General features: G+C 40.0%; 1 protein-coding gene and 1 long non-coding RNA gene across 10 annotated transcripts in view; one reads left to right on the top strand and one right to left on the bottom strand.

The window, feature by feature from the left end:
* The window catches only part of LOC140909307 (uncharacterized), a 31,596-nt gene extending 15,574 nt beyond the window's left edge, over nt 1-16,022 (top strand). Inside the window, exon 3 of one of the 2 annotated variants that reach the window (XR_012158170.2) lies at nt 15,889-16,022. This is a non-coding gene — a long non-coding RNA (uncharacterized LOC140909307). Of the gene's footprint in view, nt 1-5,503; nt 5,755-15,888 lie in introns of those variants that run through there. The other variant, XR_012158171.2, reaches the window with a different exon arrangement.
* Nucleotides 1-21,573, bottom strand: part of CNST (consortin, connexin sorting protein) — a 107,298-nt gene that overhangs the window by 83,581 nt on the left and 2,144 nt on the right. For 4 of the 8 annotated variants that reach the window (XM_073338302.2, XM_073338301.2, XM_073338305.2 and 1 more), the window contains 2 exons: nt 20,752-20,814; nt 553-991 (listed from right to left, as the gene is read on the bottom strand). In XM_073338302.2, coding sequence (XP_073194403.1) covers nt 553-940 — 388 coding nt within the window. In that variant the 5' untranslated portion in view covers nt 941-991; nt 20,752-20,814. Of the gene's footprint in view, nt 1-552; nt 992-8,432; nt 8,540-20,751; nt 20,855-21,573 lie in introns of all 8 variants that reach the window. The other 4 variants (XM_073338306.2, XM_073338307.2, XM_073338303.2 and 1 more) reach the window with 3 other exon arrangements.

Raw genomic sequence — 21,573 nt, 5'->3', positions numbered from 1 at the left:
ACGGAGGCAGAGCGGAGTTGAGTTGGGGCGGGGAGCGGTTCCTCTGCGCCCTCCCCACCCTGGTTACCAGCTGCGGCCCTCCCCAGCTCACCTCCACTCCGCCTCCTCCCGTGAGCGTGCCGCCGCCACTCCCTTCTCTAACCTCCCTCTCTCCCTCCAAGGCTTGCTGCGAATCAGCTGCTGGGCGCGGCAAGCCTGGGAGGGTGGGGAGGGGGGAGAAGCAGAGCGGCGGTGCACTCGTGGGAGGAGGCAGAGGTGAGCTGGGGCGGGGGGCCGCAGCAAGTAAGGGGTGGGGGGGCACGTAGAGGAACCACTTGCGGTAACACGAATTTGGATATAACGAGGTAAAGTAGCCCCGCTCCCCGGAGCGCTGCTTTACCACATTGTATCCTAATTCACATTGGGGTAGAGGTGTAATACCATTTTACTGAAAGTTGTTGTAACTAAAAACAAGCGTATACATTAGTTGTAAATGTGACTGACTCATGGAATAGAACTAGAGCTTCATTATTCAAAACAAAACAAACAAGAATATATAATTTTTGAAAATACCTGTAGATTTTCTAAAAGAGTCTTTTTTGCAAGTTGGTCTTCTTTTTCCATCTGTCCATTTTTCTAGAACAGGCTTTTCCTCTCGATGAATGTCCATACAGAAACTTTCAGAGATCTTCTCAGTCTCATCTTCTTTGCAGCTTGGTGTACAGTCTCCACTGTCCAGATTTTCATTGTTATTGATATTGTCCTGCTCAACCTTCTCATGCATTCCCATTGCACTGTCACTGCTGGTCAGAACCTCACTCCTGTCACCATCAAGTTGATTTTCATTTTCATCAGATGAAGAAGCCAAACGAGTTCCCACATTTCCCACACTGTCACCAGCATGAAGTCTGTCCTTTGCGTCTATCAGTAAATCATTTGTAGGAAATTCTCCGTCATCCATTAGAGCGTCTCTTGTTGAACAGCTTAAACGCTGTCAAAACAGTTCTTAGGTCTAAAATATAAAATCAGGAAATATTAACAAATACGAAAGAGAGGGTCTTTATGTCTAATTTCAGGCAATATGGAATTAAGCTAGCCAAGGCAAGTATTCCTCAAAAATGTTAAGAGGCCCTTAAATACAGCAGCACTACTGCCACATCACAACACATATAAAAAGATATCTCTACATGGTTAAAACCATATTTTATGTAGATTATCAATACTGCTCTAGAAGACAGGAGGCTACATTGTGGACCTTTTTACTGGAATCAATTATATATTTGTATGTATATATGTACGTATGTGTTCTCCACAGTAGTATTCACTATATTATCAGTAACCAGGAAATAAACTCCTTATCTACATTTTTAAACCAATAAAATGAAACCATTTTTGTTGCATAAAGAGATGTGGTTCAGCTGAGGTAAAAAAAGGCCAGTAAGGAATAAAGAGGTGGGAGACAAACAAGAGAACTCCTATTTCTGCCAGACACAATATCACTTCAGATGTGCAAAAGAGCACTGTTACAACAGTTAAATATACAAGAAAATTGTTTACTGAATTAAATTATCACATTGTTTTCATGAAAACATTAAACATATTTTAAGCACACAAAGCAGCAGATAGAGCTTTAAGAAACAAACCCCTCCCACATAACTGAGGTCAATTTTGCCCTTTTGTGCATACATAGTTCCAATGAATGCTGAAATTAAACTGATATGTACAAAAGGCAAAAGTAGACCCCAACAAGAGAAAGTCGTACCGTTCTTACTGAGGTAATTCTACATTTGTATTGACTGCTTACTTCTTTGGCTTTTACAAGCATCGCAGTGCTGATGACCTAAGTTATCAAGCCATCATAATGATCCATCACTCCAATACACACACTAGATAAAAATAATCTGAAGTGTTTAAATAATAACCCTAAAAATGCACTGCATACTTGTATTAAAGCAAAGTTTAGAAAAACTTCCAAACATTTTAAGGACCTCCCCCCCAAAAGACGACATTCTACAGAACAAGCTATAAGCAGAATACTTTATCCAGATTTACATAATGCCCCTTAAGAAATCAACATTTCAGATGAAATACACAATTAATAAAGTGTGCCTGTGATTTTGTTTTGCCTTACTTTTAAGTACTTTTCAGTTGAACAAAAGATTGAGTGGCGCCTAAGGAACGCTAGATTTAATATGAACATTGGTAGGGTCAAATTCACTAGCCTGACACAAGGAATTATAAATACTGCCATCGTGTGCCACCAAGACCTCATGCACACCAGTGAGTACTGAACCTCAGGGAAAGGAGGTAGTTTTCTCACCGTCACCTGCCCTTTAGGCACTCTCAATTGTAGGCGGGGGAAGAGGGGCAAGGGAAAAAAGCGGATCACCACAGGCAGTAGAGGCTACCAACGGGATTATGTTGAAGCACCATATACACCAGGCTACCAATTCTTAATTTGTAATGAAAGAGGTGTTGGGGCTCAAGCAATTTTTTTTACAATCGTAACTGATGCAGCAAGCCCAGAGATGCCAGCACTATGAACTTCCAAATCTAGAGGTGCAGGAGCTCAGCCCTGGCAAGCTCTGACATAAATTTAGCATTGAGGCTACTCTAATTACATCTTCTAGGCCAGTGGTTCTCAAACTTTTTTTTTCCACGGACCACTTGAAAATTGCTGAGGGTCTTGGTGAACCACTTAATAATATTTCCATATGCTGTTTGTACCATTATCTAACTATTGTAAAGCACTTTGGATAAAAGCACCGTACAAAAAAACCCCTTAATAATTAACATTTTTTGTTCTACGAATAAAAGCACATAACTCATATTTTCATATCAGTAGTTTTACCTTTCTAATGCGACCGATGTACTCCCTCCCCCCTGCGCCGCGGCAGACCCTGAGCTGGGGCTGGGAAGGAGGGGGCGTCTCTCCCTGCCACTTCTCCCCCTGGCTGTGGCTGGGAAGGAAGGCCATCTCTCCCTGGCAGCCACAACCCTGGAGCTGGGGAAAGTCCCCTCTTTCTCTGGCCACCGCAGCCCTGCACATCCCAGATTCCCCCCCATCCCTTCTTCCCACCCCACTGCCCCATCCCACCTATTCCCCACAAGGCCACCACCTCACCTTACATGTGCCTCTTCTCCAGGGTCCAGGCACATAATTAGTGGAGCCATGCCTGCGGGGCTCCACTAATTCAGTGGGTGGCCCTTCATTCTCTCGTGTGTGGCCACCCAGGTGTGCACCTTAGAGGGAACTATCTATGGACCACCTGAATGGAATTTGTGGACCACCAGTGATCCATGGACCACAGTTTGAGAACCTCTGTTCTAGGCAGTATTGCTCACTTTTGGTTCAAGCATTTTCCATTCTGTCCAGCACGTCAAAATAACTCTGTCTATAGCCATCTGGTTTTCTTTTGGAGACAAGGCCTCCAGAAATCTCCTGACAGGGAACATCCTTAAATACATTGTTGTCAAAAAAACTACTGGATGCATCTAGCTCTATTAAACATTATTTACAAAGTCAAAACCATACAGAATAGGAAATTTGAAATAAAAATAGAATATACAGTCAACCATATTGCATATAAATAAATGAACATTAGGAGATTTGTTCATGCTGTTAGAAAGATTTGTTACAGAGCAAAATAAACATAAGATTAAGAAAACTTGAAAGAACCCATTCTTGGAAGTGGCTTGATTCTCAAAAAAGCTAATAATTTGGAGACTGTATTTGTGACTACCAGAGAATGAGACTTTTCAATAGTTTATTCTCTACCTTCATAATTTTCTAAAGAAAAAAAAAACCCACATTTTCCCTATTTTTCTTTTAAAAAAAGCTTGCTTGCACTTCTGACTAGCCATTTTGATTAACTTATTTTAAACACCTCACCCTTCTTTTGCAACGCAAGTTTTGTTGAACAATTACCATGCAGTGTGCTATGGTCACTTCTTGTAGCCTAGGTCTCCTTAGAGAGTGGTTATTTCGCTGCACTTCTTAGGTATTCCTGGGCCACTTCATTAATTGCTTTCCTACAAGTTTTTCAATAGCTTTCAAGGCTTGGGCAGCACAGACTTACCCATATAAAAACCTCCCACAGCATTCATAGGGTTTGTGAAGCTGGGCACATGCCAGGAATGTTATGGTGGCCAGTTGCCAAGGAAACTCATAAGATACACATTCTAGAAGTTTTATTGAGAAGGTGCACATAGGGCTGGGGACACACCGTCAGTTTGGTCAGTGCAAGTTACTCCTTTGCTTTGAAAAGAAGAATTTTGCTATTCTTAGTCTTGGTCAAAAATTGGTCATCTTTGAAAAGTGTTGTGTATCTGTCAATGCTGGAAGGTTAATGAGTTGTCAGGCAGGCCCACTTGGGTGGAAAGCAGATCTATGTACTTTTTTTGCCATCTAAACTTATAAAAATGTCATTTTTTGCATTTCAAAAGGAAAGGAAAGATCTTAAGGTGAAGGAGGCAGCTCAGAGAGTATCACTGTCAAGAAAATGATTCTGTACATCTAGTGGGAAGCACCTTGTTCAAATACATTTAGACCTTAAAGAGAAATAATGCTGAAATGAGGAGTTAAAAGGGAAGAACAAGAAATAAATCAGACCAGAAAGAATAGGAAAAGTTACTAAAAAACACTAGAGTATAATTGTGACTGGGTGTACCTGGCCCTTCCAGGCGCCCTGCTAGAAGCCTTAAGGTCCTACTACATCCCTCCTCAAGAAAGGAGCAGTGAAGGTGGGTCCCCCAGGCCTGCCTAGAAAGGCTGCACAAATGCAGTCAATCAGAGCGCAGCAGTCTCAGATAAAAGGAGCTGCAGGTCTGAGCAGGTCAGTTCCTAGCTGGGGCCAGAGGGGCAGAAGGGTGCTTTGCTCTGGACAAAAGGAGCTCAGTGTGCTGCATTTGCTAAACCTGGGAGCGAAAGGACCTGAGAGCTCTAGCCCGAAGGTAATGGACAGAGGTGAAAAGGCCAGGTGGGAAGAGGCCCAGCAAAAACCAAGTAAAGGAAGCAGCATGTGGCCACTATCTATAGAATCTCTAGGTTGGGACCTAGAGGAGTGGGCAGGCCCGGGTTCTCCCACCAGCCAGTGCTGGAGTGGCCTAAGCCCTAGAAAGGAGACACAGCTAGTTTAAAAGCCCCAAAAAAGGGCCCCCAAAACAGGCCTGAAGGCCCTGGTGACAGTAAACTGGCAGTTCTGGTGGGACTCTTCACTAAGTACTAGGGTGACCAGATGTCCTGATTTTATAGGGACAGTCCCGATTTTTGGGTCTTTTTCTTATATAGGCTCCTATTATCCCCCTACCCCCATCCCAATTTTTCACAATTGCTGTCTTGTCACCCTACTAAGTACTAAGATGGGGATATGTTTCCTTTAGAAGCCCAAACAGAGGGCTAGATTTAAAGGAGCCCAAGAGGGACTGAAGAGAAAAGACACTTTCAGGAAGGAGGGGCTGAGCCCATCTTGAGCCAGGGATTGGAAGACTTTTGTTTGTATTTGTTTTGAATTTGAATACCCAGAAAGGATTAATATTGACTGTGTGACTTGACCGGAGGGCTCAGCCATTGAAGACCCGCCTAATGAGGTCGACAACCTACAGGGGGTGCCAGGAGAAAAAAAAAAAAGATTGTAGCAGCACCACACGCAGACGACAAGAGGCATTCACAGAGAGGCGAGTGTCCTCCGTTACAATAATCTTTAGGGATACTAAAGTTATGTTGATTTATAAATGATAATCATGTCTCTATTCAAAATAATAAAAGATTTCTCTTCAAACTCAACCTCTGTCTTGAGACTGGGATTTACAGGTCTGTAAATTGTTTATAATTATGCATTTTATGTTTGCAGTTTTCTTGGGCAGGTGGTAATTTGATTAAATGAAGGTATAGTATTTTATTATTTATGTAACACCTGGACATAGAATTACCTACGCAATGCTAATTACAATCTCAGCCATCATCCAGGTCTATTTAGAAATATCAAGTACACAGTTCAAATCAGAGATTATCTCAATTAGTTCTATCCTTCCTATTAAATGAAAAACTGTTTTTAAAAAAACTAACCAAAGAAAGCCAGTGCACACTGTAATCATTAAGAACAAAGAAAAGTCACAGAATTATTCCACTAATGTTTTAATACTTTGCTTCTTCCATTTCAAAGGGCTTTACAAATATTAAATAATTCTCACAACAGCATATAAAGTACTAATACCCCCTTTTCACACGAGGACACTAAAAGTGACTTGTCCAGCATCAAAAAGGAATCACTGTAAAAGCTATGATTAAAATTTAGGAGGTACCTGGGCTCCACTCCTTTGTTTATACCACTAGACTACACCTTTCTTTCAAAAAACATTCCACATGGAAGGAGCAAATTTTCAGGAAGAAAAATTAAATCACCTTCTATTATTTTAATGTCTAGCTACAACAGAAAAACTATACTTTCTTTATAAAGAGGTACCGATGAATGTCTGCATCCAACATGGACCAACTACTCTGTTGCTTCATGATTTTAAATTTGTTACTTGTCACAGTAAAACTGGTCTTTAAAAGTATATGCCTTCCCACAGGCCTTCACACTGCTCACAGAATGAGTGAACAAAAATCCAGGAAAGAATTCCTGCAGCAACAATTTCTTTTAGGGCAGTGCTGGGATGTTAATTTTCAAATAGAAACTTACGGATTTTTTTATTTTTATTTATTTTACGCTACCAACCCAGCTATGGCTCCAGTCCTGCTATTCTCTGCACTCATGTGGAGCTCCACCGACTTTAATAAGGCTTGGTGCAGGTGCAGCAGTACACCTAGGTTCTCTGAACTGCAGGAATGGAGTCTAGATCTGTCTAAAACATTTAATTATCCAGTTTGAATTCATGTTGCAGAAATATTTCCCCAATAAAGAAAAATGAAATTAATTCACTGGTGCAATGAAACACAGTAATTAACTGTTACCAGAGAATAAGTATTTCACAGTTTGTCACTGAAAACAATAGCAGCATATAAACAATAAATAGACAACATATTGTAGACCTTCTTCCTGCACAAAGTTTGCTGGCTTTATTGAACTGAGAAAAAGCCAGCACTGAACAGAACTGTGCTGACATCAAGTGGAGCTGAAAACAAAAGTGCTTTGATTCAAGTTGTCACACAGACTAATGCCTTTGTTAAAAATAAAAACCAGACATGGTAATTACAGTTCCAGTCCAATCCAAGGAGTAATGACAAAAGGACAAAATTAGAAAGGAGGAAATTAGATATATTTTCAAGTTAAAAAAACAAAGAAGCAAACAATGGTTATGCATTTCTAAACCACTCTTCACTGGGGTATCTTGGCACTATATTTAAAATTGATTCATTTCAATTCACAAAGGACCATACTCTTCACTGTCCCTTGTTTTAGGATACTTTACTTCAACTGATTTTTTAAAATTGCTTGTTTTTGTGTCGTATTACTGTGCTTTTCTTTTTTTAATTCTTACTGAATAATTATTATAGTAGCTCCTCGCTTAACATGGTAGTTGTTCCTGAAAAATGCTACTTTAAGTGAAACGATGTTAAGTGAATCCAATTACCCCAAAAGAATTAATGTAAATGGGAGGTGGGGGGTTAGGTTCCAGGGAAATTTTTTTCGCCAGAAAAGAGACGTATACATACATACATACAGTATAAGTTTTAAACAAATAATTTAATACTGTATATAGCAATGATAAGTGTGAAGCTTGGCTGAGGTGGTGAAGTCAGGGTGGAAGAGGGTGGGATATTTCCCAGGGAATGCCTTACTGCTAAATGATGAACTGGCACTCGGTGGAGCCCTCAAGGGTTAACACATTGTTGTTAATGTAGCCTGGCACTCTACAAGGCAGCACGAATGGAGGGAGGGGAGACAGCATTGCCCCTTTAAGTATGCTGACCCCACTCTAAGTACAGTGCCTTTTTAAGCTGATCAGCAAGTTGAGACAGCAGCTGCTGCCAGCAAGCTCCCTCCATCCTGAGCCCTGTAATGTCCATCCCTCCTGTTCTGTGGAGATGGGGTAAAGGAGCAGGGGAAGGGGGACACCCTGACATTAGCACCCTTCTTTCCCCCCGACCAGCCCCACACAGCAAACAGGAGGCTCCCAAGAGCAGCTCTGAGACAGAGGACAGGAACAGCACATGGTAGTGGGGGAAGTGACACCTCAACTGCCCAGCAATTGGTAGCCTGCTGAGCAGCTGCCGCACAGGGAACTTAGAGGAGCAGGAAACTGATAGGGGGGCTGCCGGCACACCTTGGTTCCAAGCCCTCACCAGCTAGTTCCAACGGGCTGCTCTTTCTGCAAGCAGTGGACAAAGCAGGCAGCTGCCAAACAACATTATATGGGAGTACTGTGCAACTTTAAACTAGCATGTTCTCTAATTGATCAGCAACAAAACAACATTAACTGGAATGACGTTAAGTGAGGAGTTACTGTACCTATAAGATGGTTCTTGCATACGACTCTTTAAATAGGAAAGGCTCAGGGAATATTCATGGCACTTCTATAGCCAAATATCTGCCACCAAGAACATCCTCCATTAGGCCTAGAGAGTTTCACACAATGTGGTTAAGCATACTATCCCCATATTACAGAGGGTGAAACTTAGACAAGGTTAAGTGACTTGCCAAAGGACAAAACCGATCTCCGGAAGGTCAGGTAACAGAAACCATGTTTTTTTATTCCTAGTCTGATGCCCTATCCACTGGACCATGCTGCATCCTGAAGCTTGTGTGGGGCCTTCTGTGCAACAGATAGTGTATTGCAGTAATATAACCTGAAGCATAGATCATTTTGATAGTCTCTTCAGAGAAGAATGACGGCATTTTTTAAGCTACCTGAAGATAGAAAAGGGCATTTTTGGTCCCTATCACTATTTGAGCGTCTAAGAGCAGCAGAGTCCAATAAGACAAACTCTACATTACGTGGCTAATCAGAGAGAATGCCCACAGTAGAGGATAACAGTTTGAGGCATTTCCTTGAAGTATTGTCCTCTCCCAACTAGTATCACCATTTTACCAAGGGTGAACATGAGCCAGCTGTTTTTCATCCAGCACCTGAGAGAAATAAGTACGTAGTGTGACCGAAATGCATATGACATGCAATAATATTATGAATAGTGCAGGAATCGCTGTATATTATTCTGTGTATATTGATATGCAATAATGGTATGAACACTATGTGACCAGGTCAGTGAGACGAAATTATTCTATATTTGGTTATAAGACTTTCCGGTGTGAATCCATTGTTCTAACTTATATTGGGGCTCTGAGAAGAACAAGGAAACAGAATGGGTTCCCAGATAAGAACAGCTAAGAGTCCACCAGAAAGACAAAGGGGCCCAGCTGTAGATACAGGATTTGGGAAATTATCTCCCTTCAATAATGTTGTAAACCTTGTTTCACAGTGCTGGAACCTACCAGATGAAAGGGCTATAAACAGTTAGTGCTTTGATTCCAGGGTGTGGTGGTGATGGGAGGGAGGCAGTTGTCAGCAGCAGTTCAGGGGACAGGCTGACACAGAAAGAGGCAGGCGGTAGAGAGGAGTTGAAAGGAAGTGTGCCTTCTCATACGCAGGGCATGGTAAGTGTTAGAGAAAAGCAAGCATTACATTTTCTTCCCTTAAATGCTTTTGTTCTAAATATATTATACTTTGCTTTAAGAAAGCTGTTTGGTTACTAGATATCACTATCATGCCCCTGAAGGGAACAGAACTGCAGGGTCTGAGCCGAAGCAAAACCTGCTGCAGTGATCATGGTTGATGTAAAGGGGACTGCAAGTCAGTACCCAGTTTGAGATTGGGAGAATCATGTGATTCTGCCCTGAGAGAGGTAAAAGCATGAGGTCAAACACCTGAGGAGGTACACTCAGAGAAACCAAGAGGGGTCAACAGTGCAGTTAGCCCCGTCACACATGGAACATCTGGTTGATGATCAAAACCTTAACATTTAGGAGTTCACTCATCTTATACTACAAAATATATTTACAGACTTCACATGCTTGTCTTCTGATCTTTTCAATACCATTAATATTGTATTAGTCACTATATATTTATTGGAAATAACTGAATTTTAAACTAAAGAATAAAATCAGATGTTTCCAAGACCTGCATTTGATCTGCATTTCTGAAATTCTTTGTTATATTCTGAATACTTTTTCCTTCCTCTTAAATCTTCACACTTAAGTTTTCTCCAGAAAGCTTCAGTGCCTCTTTCCCTATCCCCAGAAGCGCAAATTTTATTACTTCTCTGGGCTTCACTCCAAATTAAGAAATCCAAGGTTAGACACTGACTGGAGTTACCCAAAGGAAAGAGGAATAGCGAGGAGGAGAGGGGAGTATTGCGTGTGCATGCATGTACAGAAAATTATTATTGCTAAGACCCAGGAAGCTTTCCCACTCAAATAACTAACCTGCTTTGCCGAATATAGTGTAAATTAAAGGAATCACAGTTCTGGGGTATTTCTAAATGAGCCACACACATAAAACATATATTTGACAGTGAACTGAAAATTGTACTGTAATTCATAACTCAATTGTATGTCTCATGCTTTCTGTGCCACATAAAATAATAATGAAGTACAAGATACATAGCAAGCTAATAATTAAATAATGAATGAGGTTTCAGTACTAGGTTTATCCTCCTCTGCCTTATCCAAGGCACTAGCAGCAATGAAAGTAGGAAGGAAATCCTCTCTTAGCTATTACTGTCCATTCAACCCAAAATTCAATTAGCCCTGCCTTCAGAGAGAAGTTAAGGCATATAAAATATAAGTAATCCAGTCATTCAATTGCACAGATGATTTTTTCAAGTCATGATCACCATATGACATCTGTAAGATCAGTTGATTATAAAATGTGATGGTTGTTGCTCAATAATACTACAATGGAATGTAGTTAAACATAGGATTTTCATGACTAGCCATTAAGAGATGCCTACAATTTAAGCTCCAAACAACACACTAACTAGAGACACCCACAGTATGAGAGGCAGTGCCTTTTTAGTTACAAATTATCCAGCAGCACAATTAGTTTCACCTGTGAGCTATTTTATGCAGCTTGTTGGAAGTAGCATGTCCTAAACAAAATTTTAAACTTAATTTCCAAAGCAATAAGACACAATTAAAACACCGGCAGGGCTGGTGTTAGACTCACTGGGGCCCAGGACTGAAGCCGAAGCCTGAGCAAATTAGCTTCATGGGACAATTGCCCTGCTTGCTATCCCTGAACACCGGCCCTGCCTTTTAATCTATTGGATGTGCCAAAAAAGCCAGTCGTTGTGGCACAGGTAGGTTGTTAAGTTTTTATAGCATGTTCCGGATGGGGGAAGACTCAGAGAGAAAAAAGTTGAAAACCTCTGCCCTAAGAGTATGCGGTGGAGTGTTGTCCTGGTCATGCTTGCAGGCTAGGGACTGTGTCACAAAGTGCGTGATCAGAGTCAGTACAGAAAAAGCCATCTTAAAGCAAGGTGGGGGTGAGTTGTGCCTTTCCGCTTTAGGAGGCGTGCCATTTTCTCTCTGTGTTTTGGGTTTGTGCGTGTTATTCTGAATTCTAGGAAATACAATAATATTATGTTGCAGCCTTCCAGCAAGAGTATCTATGACAAGCATCATCTGCAAATATCATTAAAATGTTGTTTATTTTCAGTTACGTTATCATTAACAAAGATGTTGAATAATACTGGATCTAATACTGATCCGTATGATTGGCTAGTCAACCATCCACGCTTTCCCCAGATGTTGCTGTTTAACATTACCCTTTGATTACATGCCTGAGTTTTCAGTTCACAAGCGACTGCACCCAAGCCAGTTTGCATTGACTTGTTAAATAAACATTTCATACTGCTGTGAAATCCTAACTAAAATTCAAATGTTTCAATCTACTGTGTTATCATCATCCATTTTTATTTAACTATCAAAAATAGCATAAGTTTTTTGGCAAGATTGATTCTTTATCAACTTATGTTACTTCTTACACACAGTTCTGATATCTGACATTTACTTTTTAAAAACATATTTATTCCATTATTTTACTGAAAACAGAAGCTCTATTTACAGATCAGTGTTTTGGAACATTGGCATGGTCGCGGGTTTTCTTTGGTACCTCCCCAGTTGTCTGTGTTTCAAGAAAAATACTCCACGGTAGACTAAATCTGTTCATTAATTCCCTTAAGAATGCATATCATCCAGGCATGCATATGTTCAAATCTTCCAGGTATCCAAGTTTTTTATCCAAGCCATCACCATACCATCTGAGGACTTTGCTCCTGCACTTATTGAAGTCAATGCAAACCTCCCATTGACTTACGGTGCAGGAACTGGCCTGGAGAGCCTAAGAATATTCCCTTACCGTCTCTTTCCCTATAGTTATTTTTATAGGCTCTCCCTTCAAGCTTTTTTCTTTTCAAAGGATGTTTTAAAGAAGAAGTTTAATATCTTAGCCATTTTAAAAATCACTAATTTAGTTCCCCATCTCATTTTTTCATTTTCTCCTTTTTACCACTCCCAACCCCCACCTTATATTACGTCAGCCTTCTTATTCCGCTTAACTTGTTTGACTTTCATCAGCTCATTGACTGCCCATATCTTTTCGCTGCAAACCTTAACTGACTATTTTTTGTTTATTTACCTCTGCTTCTATTTCCATTAACTTTTTTAAATCTCAAAACTTTCAGCAATCATATTGACTGCTTCTGTCACAATTTGCGTTTAATTTTTTGAAGTTACAGTACTGCAATACCGTTAACTTTTTATTAACAATTTGTTTTGTTGTTGCTGGGAATTGTCTACCTCAGAAGAATGAAAGACTCGGCTGACCCTACCAAGATTTAAGCCTACCATTCCAGGAAGTTTAGCTATTTGAGAGTTATCCTTTTTCACTGTTGTAAAACTAGTGACTGCACTAGTAGAATTAAGACTCAACATTCAAGTGGACATTATCAAGTCAAACAGTGCAAAGTTTACCAAAATGTTTTCAAAAGCAGCACCAGTTAGTCTTAAACCAGAGCATAATAAGTCAAGTAATAGTAGTCTCTGACCATTTAATAAAAAGTGGGCGAAAATTATGGCTGGGTTGAGTCAGCAAAAATGAAACTCTGGTGGGTTTTTTTGAGGTGTCTGTGGGGGAGGGTTACATTAGTGTTTTTAAGAGACCTTTTATTTAAAGGTTAGTGATATAACGGCCAAGTAAGCTTGGCTGTGAACTTGGATTTTTTTTAAAATCAGTTTGCTTCTCTCATACAAAACTTCAGTGTTCGCATGAAGCCAATTATTGATAACCAAAACCTTCAAGGACCTAAGTTTTCAGTGGTTCCCCTTACTCCTTTCTCAATTTTAAATGACTATCATAGTAAGTTTTGCAGGAGAACACAGTCTATTTCAAATGGTTTTCATTAGTTCAAAATGAAAACTCAGTGTAACTCGTCTGCACCAGACAAGATGGTACTATATGGTTAGACACAGTTGAGCCTATTATATAACATGAATATTCATTTTACCCACACAAAGAATATTAGCCAGAGCTAACGTGGTTACAGAGTACAAGTGAATGGGAAAGCACAGGTATAAGCGTATAAAGCATATATAGTGAGCACAGGTATAAGCCTATAAAGCATCACCTAAAGTGCGGCTTCATGACAATATGAAAAAGTCAAACTACATGAAATACACCATCTCTGGTTTACTGCGTTCATTTAAAAATGACAATTCTTAACTAACATATTGTTACAAGAGCTAAATGGCAAGGAAACTTCATATACCCTTATAAAGGGAAAGGTCTGCTTTTAAAAAAAAGTATGCTCAATCATTTGGTTTAGGTGTAGTTTTTCCACAACTAATGTTCCCCGTTCCCAGCCAATGGGAGCTGCACGGGGCAGTGCCTGGAGGTGCAGTCAGGGCAACACACAGATCCCTGTTGCCCCCTCCCCCCACAACACTTTCCAGCCGCTTCCTGGAGTGGCACGGAGGCAGGGCAGGCAGGCAGGGAGCATGCCAGGCTGGAGCCCACTCCCCGAACCCCTCCTGCAGCCCAACCCCCTGCCACACCCCACACCTCTCCTGCACCCCGAACCCCTGCCGCACCCCCTGGGGGCAGGGAGGGGGCGGAGTTGAGGTGGGGATTTTGGGGAAGGGGTTGGAATGGGGGCAGGGAAGGGGTGGGAAGAAGTGGGGCAGGGTTGGGGTGGGAAGAAGTGGGGCAGGGTTGGGGCCTTATGGAAGGGGTGGAGTGGGGGCATGGCAGCGGGCGGGGATGGGGGAGACAGTGCGGTAGCCCTCAGGCCAATGTGCTAGTCCTCATGTGGCCCTCCTGGTCATTTGAGTTTGAGACCCCTGCTCAAGAAGGAAAGTATTAGATGCTATGATAGTGCTAGCTGATCATGCACAACTCATTGCTGTGTGCTTGTGAAAGACAGCACACGGAAGAAGAAGAGATGGTAGTGTCTCATTTAACTATCATTGCCTCAGAAAGCTAAAAAACTTCCAGCTGGGGAAGTTCTGTTCTAGCTTGTGCTAGAAGCACAAGACTCAAGGGTGAAAATCCTCTCAGAATGGTTAAGTTTTTTTTTTTTTTTGAAGGACCAAAAATTATTTTAAGGCTACAGTTTCACCACCCAACCTTCCATTCCTACAGAGATAATTACCACTCTGGACTGTTGCCTCGCAGCACGAACTCAATCGTGATTTATCTCATCACAGGATAATCTTGTCATGTGCAATCTCATTAATGGATATCCTCACTACTGGACAATTTCTAATAGCCTTTTGAGTATGTATGTCAGCTGGCTATATTTCCCTCTATGAAAGAATGCAGTGCAGATTCAAATAACCCCTGAGGAGTCTCTTGCTTCCTTTGTCAGATATTCTGTTTAGTAGTTCTCTCTCAGAACATGTGAAATCTGAGCATTCCTCACAAAGCATACATAAACAACAGTGGTTTGTCTAATTCCAGTTTATTTTCAAACAACATGTCCGGGCATACACACAGTTTAGTGGTTTGTCACTTTCTAGTGTGATAGTGATATCTGTCAAGTGACATTTACTGGCACTTAATCTTTATATTTATAATATCTATATATCAGGAATAGTAAATCACTAGGAGTCTTCTGAGAAGAAGCCTGCATATGCTGTTTTCAAGGTCTAATTTTCCGAGTTCTACTAATTACACAGCTCTGAGAAGCAGTCCTGAAAATACACCAGACAAAATCTACTCTCCTATCCTTACGATGATGATGTTTTTGCTGTAAAATACTGTAAGGCTACATCATCAAATGGACAAAAACCACACCTCTTTAAAAATAACCTACACTCAAATATCAGTAGTGTTTTAAATAATAGAAGTGGAGAAGGAAAAGCAGGTGTGAAATGACACAGTAATGTTCTTGATGCCTGCCATTTTGTCGAACTGTATTAGGTCTGATAGACACAGTTAGAGCACAGATTTAACTAAAACAGTTCAAAACCTGTGTTAAGGAAATCAGTGCAACTTCCCAAGTTACGTTAGTGCTTAAAGTGTGTAGACCAGCCCTCAGTGAGAGAAGATAATTCCTACCAACTGTTTTTAAAAATGAACAAACAGAGTACATTATTGTTTTAATCTTTTCAAATGTGCAAAGTATTTTCAGACACTTATGTATAGCTAGTTTTTACTTTTGTGTTTTATAAAAATACTTGACATTTTCCCTTTTCAAGTTTCATTGGGGCAAATTCTGCATTCAGCTACATTGTGAATTAAACTGATATAGCAGAACAGAATTTGACCCTTGGTTTTTGTTTTTTAAATGTGTACTAATGGTTTTATTCCTTGTTATTGTCCATAGTAAAACACTATTTTGAAGTGCAATTGCTAAAGACTGGCAGTTAGACCCATTGCTGATTTTCCACATTTTGTTTGTGTTCTTAGATCCCAAGACTTACAGCTAAAGGAACCAAGAATTTAACATCTATTGGGCAAGCCCACAAGAAGTTTTTCTTTAAGCCAAGTTTGCATTATATTTTCAGTTTTTAAAAAGGTGTCCATTGTTATGTCTCTGAATACATGTACAAATACAAAATGTAATATAAAAAAATTGAGATTCCAGGATTGTCACTCATTTTTTTGTGTGTCACTTTGAAGCCTAGAATGTCTGAGTTAGCGTGAAATGCTGGAAATAGCTACAAGCATAATTGAGAACTCTTATTTGTTCAGACTATCAGCAAGTTCAGTCATCACTGTGATTTGCAGTCTGTTATCATCCAGTGTTCAAGTTCTCAGCCCTTTTCAGCTTTTTTTACACTTTACAAATTACATGCGTACGACAGCAGCAGTTTTCATAGAGTATAAAATTTAAGAACTTTCTATCCAACAAACCTAAGTACATAAATACCTCATCCATGTGTGAAAAATAATTTATGTATTGAAAATATCTTTAAGGATAGATCAACATAATACCATCTGAAGGAGATACAAGCATGGATAACTGTAGAAAGCTCCACATTGAGATAAATTATTTTAATCCTTGAGAAAAAAATGCTGTTTTGAACACCTGCAAATCAAGATCTAAAGGTCTTCCAAGATTGAGAAACCTTCCTTGACAAAGGCAAGAAAACCACCCTCAGTAAACTCCAATTAACAAGTACTACCTGTCTTATCTGAATTGAGCATTAGCTAGCTCACTCTCAGCTAAATCCTTAGCTCAGCCAGGCACTGAGAAAGCTGATATACTGTACCATCTGGATTAGATTAGGAGGAAAGTAGGAGTTGAATGCCTTTGGCAAACTGCTGATTCCATGGTCCAAAATGCCTCACTATCCTTGCCACCAATATCACATGTACGTTGAAAGTTAGAAGTGACAGAATACCATCTTTCAAAAGAGATCTCGAAGGGAAGATGAGAAGTTACCCAGAAATACCTGTCTGAAATAAGAACAGAACTTTTCAAGACTATTTCCATTCACTCATGCCTGGTTTCATAGTTAAGGAAACAAAACCTCATGATCAGTGGTATTAAAAGCTTCTGACTAATTCAAACAAACAATCAACATGGACAACACAACTTCTAGTCTCTATACCATACCACAGGCTGCAAACATAAGGACAGGGACGGAGGACATCTGAATGTAACACCTTATGAAACAGTTATGGCCTGCAGGCATTATCTACAGAGTTTACCAGGGTACAGTCTCTCTATTACTAAATCTGCAGGCCCAACCCGAGGAATTTTCAAAATTACTACTTACTGTTATGGAGCATCACTAACTGACTTCAGTGGGAGTAGTGGCTATTCAACGTCTCTGAAAAACTGTCATTTATTTTATTTGGAAAGGAAGGATAGTCCAGTGATTAGAGCACTAGTCTAGGACTAGGGAGCGCTGTTCTAATGCAAACTTCTTGTGTGACCTTGAGCAAATCATTTAGCCTCTCTATGCCTCAGTTCCCCAACTGTAAAATGGGGATAATAGTACTGCCCTACTTCACAGGGGTGTTGTAAGGATAAATACATTAAAGTTTCTGAGGCACTCAGATGCTATGGTAATGAAGTCCACGTAAGTATGATAGACAGATATGGATTTAGTTGCCCTTGTTTTAGGTACCAGAATTTGAAAAATTTGACTATACCATATTCACACTGATCACACTCAGAAAGGACATCTCAATCATGTGTAACCTGAGAGAAGCAAGCATGTGAGCCAACTACATCTTAAAAACAAATCAAATTCCATTATTGGCATAAAAGGTTGACATTAATAGAGTTGTGGCCACTTATGCCAGTTATGAATTTGGCCCGAATTGATTGATGTCTAGATTATCTCTCTTCCTGTGAGCAGTGACTAAACCATATGATTTTGGTCCTAACTGTCTAAGATGTTGCAGGCTACTGTCTTTCTAATAATTTTGGCAAGAAGTTTTTGGAAAGGTTTCATGGACAAGTTTTTAAGATTTAATTTTTATTCTATTAAAAGTCAAGTACATGGCTTGTTTAGTAAAGGTCTCCTTTGTTGAACAGAAGTTATAATTAAAAATAAACACCCCTATGTCCAGATAGCTAAAGATCAACTAAAATGGGTGTGATGTTATCTGCATGAAAAATTACTTCCACAGAAAAGGCTTCCTGTGGAACTAATAATATACACAGCCTTCCATACAAGGATCTCAAAGCACCTCACAAACATTAATAAAAAGTTTCACAACACCACTGCAAGGGAGGTTTGACAAGAATCACTTCCATTTTACAGATGGAAATATGAAGCACAGTGAGATTAGGTGACAATGAGACAGCAGCAGAGCTAGGATAAAATTACACACAACTAGATTCCCAGTACCATGCTGCTCTAACCACTAGACAATGCTGCCTCTAGGAACCAAAGTAAGAGATTTGAATAATATCCCATGGAAAGATATAAAATTAGAAGATAAATTAAGCAGCCTCTAAAGAAATCAGGGTAAATGCATTTAACTAGTCAAGGACCTAAAATGTTCCTATGGCCAAATGTGAAAACTCCATACTGTGAACTTCAAATACCTCTGCAAGGGCACAAGGACATGTATATCAGAAGTTGCCACTGTATTACTGAATAATTTACAAGCCTTCTCTACAGCTTTCTAGACAGAGGCTATCCAGTTTATGGGTTGATCACAATATGCAAATGTAATTCAAAAGCTGCAGAACAGATACACTCCTGTTCCATGCATTTAGCAATGAGAGACTGATCTAAAGCAGCAGTTCTTAAACTGTGAGTTGGGACCCCAAAGTAGTTCACAACTCCATTTTAATGGGGATGCCAGGGCTGGATTAGACTTGCTAGGCCCAAGGGCTGAAGCCAAAGCCCAAGATTATCAGCCTTGGGCAGCAGGGCTCAGGCTACAGACTCCCTACCTGGGGGCTGAAGTCTTTGAGCTTCAGATTTGGCCCCCTGCCCGGAATGTTGGAGCTTAGGCTTTGCCCCCACACCTAGGACAGCAGGGCTTGGGCAGCCTCAGGTTTCGGTCCCCCTCTCCTGGTGTCATAATTTTTGTCAGAAGGGGGTCGCAGTGGAATGAAGTTTGAGAACCCCTGGTCTAAAGCATCACAGCATTGCTTTCTAATTGCAAGGTAAAATGTACACACAATTCAAAGATTTAACCATTAGGAAAGAATTCTTTAAGATGTATACTCCAAGTTGCAAAACATTAACTAACAAAATTCAATAACAGTGATATTCCAGGTTCTACAATGAAATCAACTGGCTGCCCATTTTATCAAGAGGCAGCAAATACTCTGGTTGGTGGGGTTTACAGAAGTACAAGATGATTAGAGGTAAAAACCTAGACAATTACTGTATAAAGTGCATATAAAGGGATTTTCTAATAAAATGTATCCTGATTATATCTTCTATGAAAGCTGAACAGATTTTCAATGGAGTTCATCACGAAATTACAGTAAAAAAAAAAAAGACAACTTGCCAAAGAAAATTAAACAAGAAAATTCTATCAAATAGGATGACACAGGCAAATCTAGTGCACACATGGTCAGGTGAGATTTTAGGGGTTTAGCTTGAAGATAAAATAGAGAACAGCATCAGAGCAAAGAAGATATGTGGGATGAGCACAGAAGGGACTGCAAAGAGTTAAGCTACTAAGATGGTTTGCAAACAGGTTTTGGGGATGACTAGGGTGAGTTGAAGCATCTCAGTAGTAATTCTAAACAGGAATTCTGAGACACAATGGGGTGGAAAGGAAAGTGCACTCATTTGCACGCCCATATTCAGAATGCTTCTAACCTGCAGCAAGTCAAAAGGAGCATGTTACAAAAATATGCTTTCTTCACCCTCCCCCCAGCCAAAAGGAATATTTACTGTTAATTTAGTGCTGGTGAAAGGTCCCAGCTCTAATAGCTCTGAAGACTGAAGTCCCCTCTATTCAGAGAACAGATACAACACATGGAATGGAAAAGGTTGCTCCACTGCCAAAGCGCTTCAACCCATACCTGAAGTGACAATCTCCATGCCAACACAATCCTTGTCCTCTCTACTGAGACTGTCAAAAAGACTGGCCACTTAGTGCCAATGGTATGGTGATACGGACACTACCACTAGCATCACTGGACACAGATCTGTTCATTAGGGACTGAACAGAGACCACCAGTTTATTAAGTTTTATTCATTTCTTTGCTAGCTAATTCCTTTATTGTCAAGTTGTCAAGACCAATGCAGGGTTTGTAAAGCCAGAATGTCAAACACCATAAAACAAAATATATTATAGGTGGAGTAATCCTGATATTATTTTACTTCACATCAGCTTGCATTAATGAGGTGCATTCAGCATGAATCTAGTGCTCAGAAAAGACCTCAAAATGCAACTAACTTGGCATTTCTAGCCACAGACTGCACAGAAGTGCTCCCCACTAATATGCAAGATTGACTCAACCTATTTAAAGGGGAAAAACCTGATAAAGAAGGGGTTAAGATGCTAGCCTGAAAGCTTTTTACATTGTCATATGGCACAGACAGGTTTCCAAGCAGCCTCGGACTCTTGCTTCCCCGAGTTTTTATAATCCTCAGTCATGAAAGGAAACCAAGAATTTCAGAGTGGCTGACAAGAAGCACCCCTGCTGAGTACATTAGGCTGCTTAGTTTGTTAAAACAATGAACTGATTACCACTCTACACAGATATGTGAATCTTTTTACCCGGTGAAGGTATAAGTCTTCACAAATTAGAAAGTGTATATCGTACAATCAGTCATGTTATTTTTCTATACTATACACCTTTTCAAGTCATTTTCTAAATAAGAAAATTACAGCACTTACCATTTTCCTAAAACTTCAATAGTTTCTCAAAGATATTGTAAGGACAGCAAGATTTCTTTAGCCCTGAAAGAGTCAATATGCAGTTATCTGGCAGGCTCTCATTCTGCAACACAATTCAGTAAATATAAAGTATTTAAAACAAGATACATTTGGGTACTTCATGACAGTAAGTTCTAACCATAAACAAATATTGTTTATTCTATCTATTTCATCCAAAAATGTATATGTTCCCAGTAACAACAAGGGTTAATAGAGGAAAAATCTCTTTGACTGTAGCTGTGGTATATAGGAGTCTATTCCCAGTTCTCAAAATACACAAAAGAATGGAAAGATGAGAAGTATGAGAAATCTTATCATAAAACCAATGCTATTATATCATAATGTCAGAACACAGAAGGCTATAAAATTCTTGATGTAAAAGAGTTCTTATTTCTACACCATAAAAAGAGAACAGAATAACAGAATTCCCCTGTTAAAAGGAAGCACAATTTACCTTAAAGTCAACCACAATCCTTAGTGAAGGAAAGGCCTGTACTCAAATAAATTCTGATATGAAGAAAACAGTAGTGTCTTCTCTATGAAGGACAGCAGAATAAGCTTAGGGCTTGATCGTACAAATAGTCCCTGGAATAAGTCCCAACTACTCTGAGCAACCCTATTGACATCAGTTGGACTATTATTTCTGTATTAAGCACTACATTTGGCAAGAAGTGTTTGCAGAACACCTCAGTATCATTTAAAAACAAAGGATACAAAATTGCACAGTAAAACTATATTTGGGGACAGCAGCAAACAGTTTCTCTAAGAAAACAGAACGCTTTA

This window comes from Lepidochelys kempii, chromosome 3 (genome assembly GCF_965140285.1).
Source record: "Lepidochelys kempii isolate rLepKem1 chromosome 3, rLepKem1.hap1, whole genome shotgun sequence".
Lineage (NCBI taxonomy): Eukaryota > Metazoa > Chordata > Testudines > Cheloniidae > Lepidochelys > Lepidochelys kempii.
The sequence above is the reverse complement of the archived record's forward strand: the minus strand, read 5'-3'. Positions and strand labels throughout refer to the sequence as shown.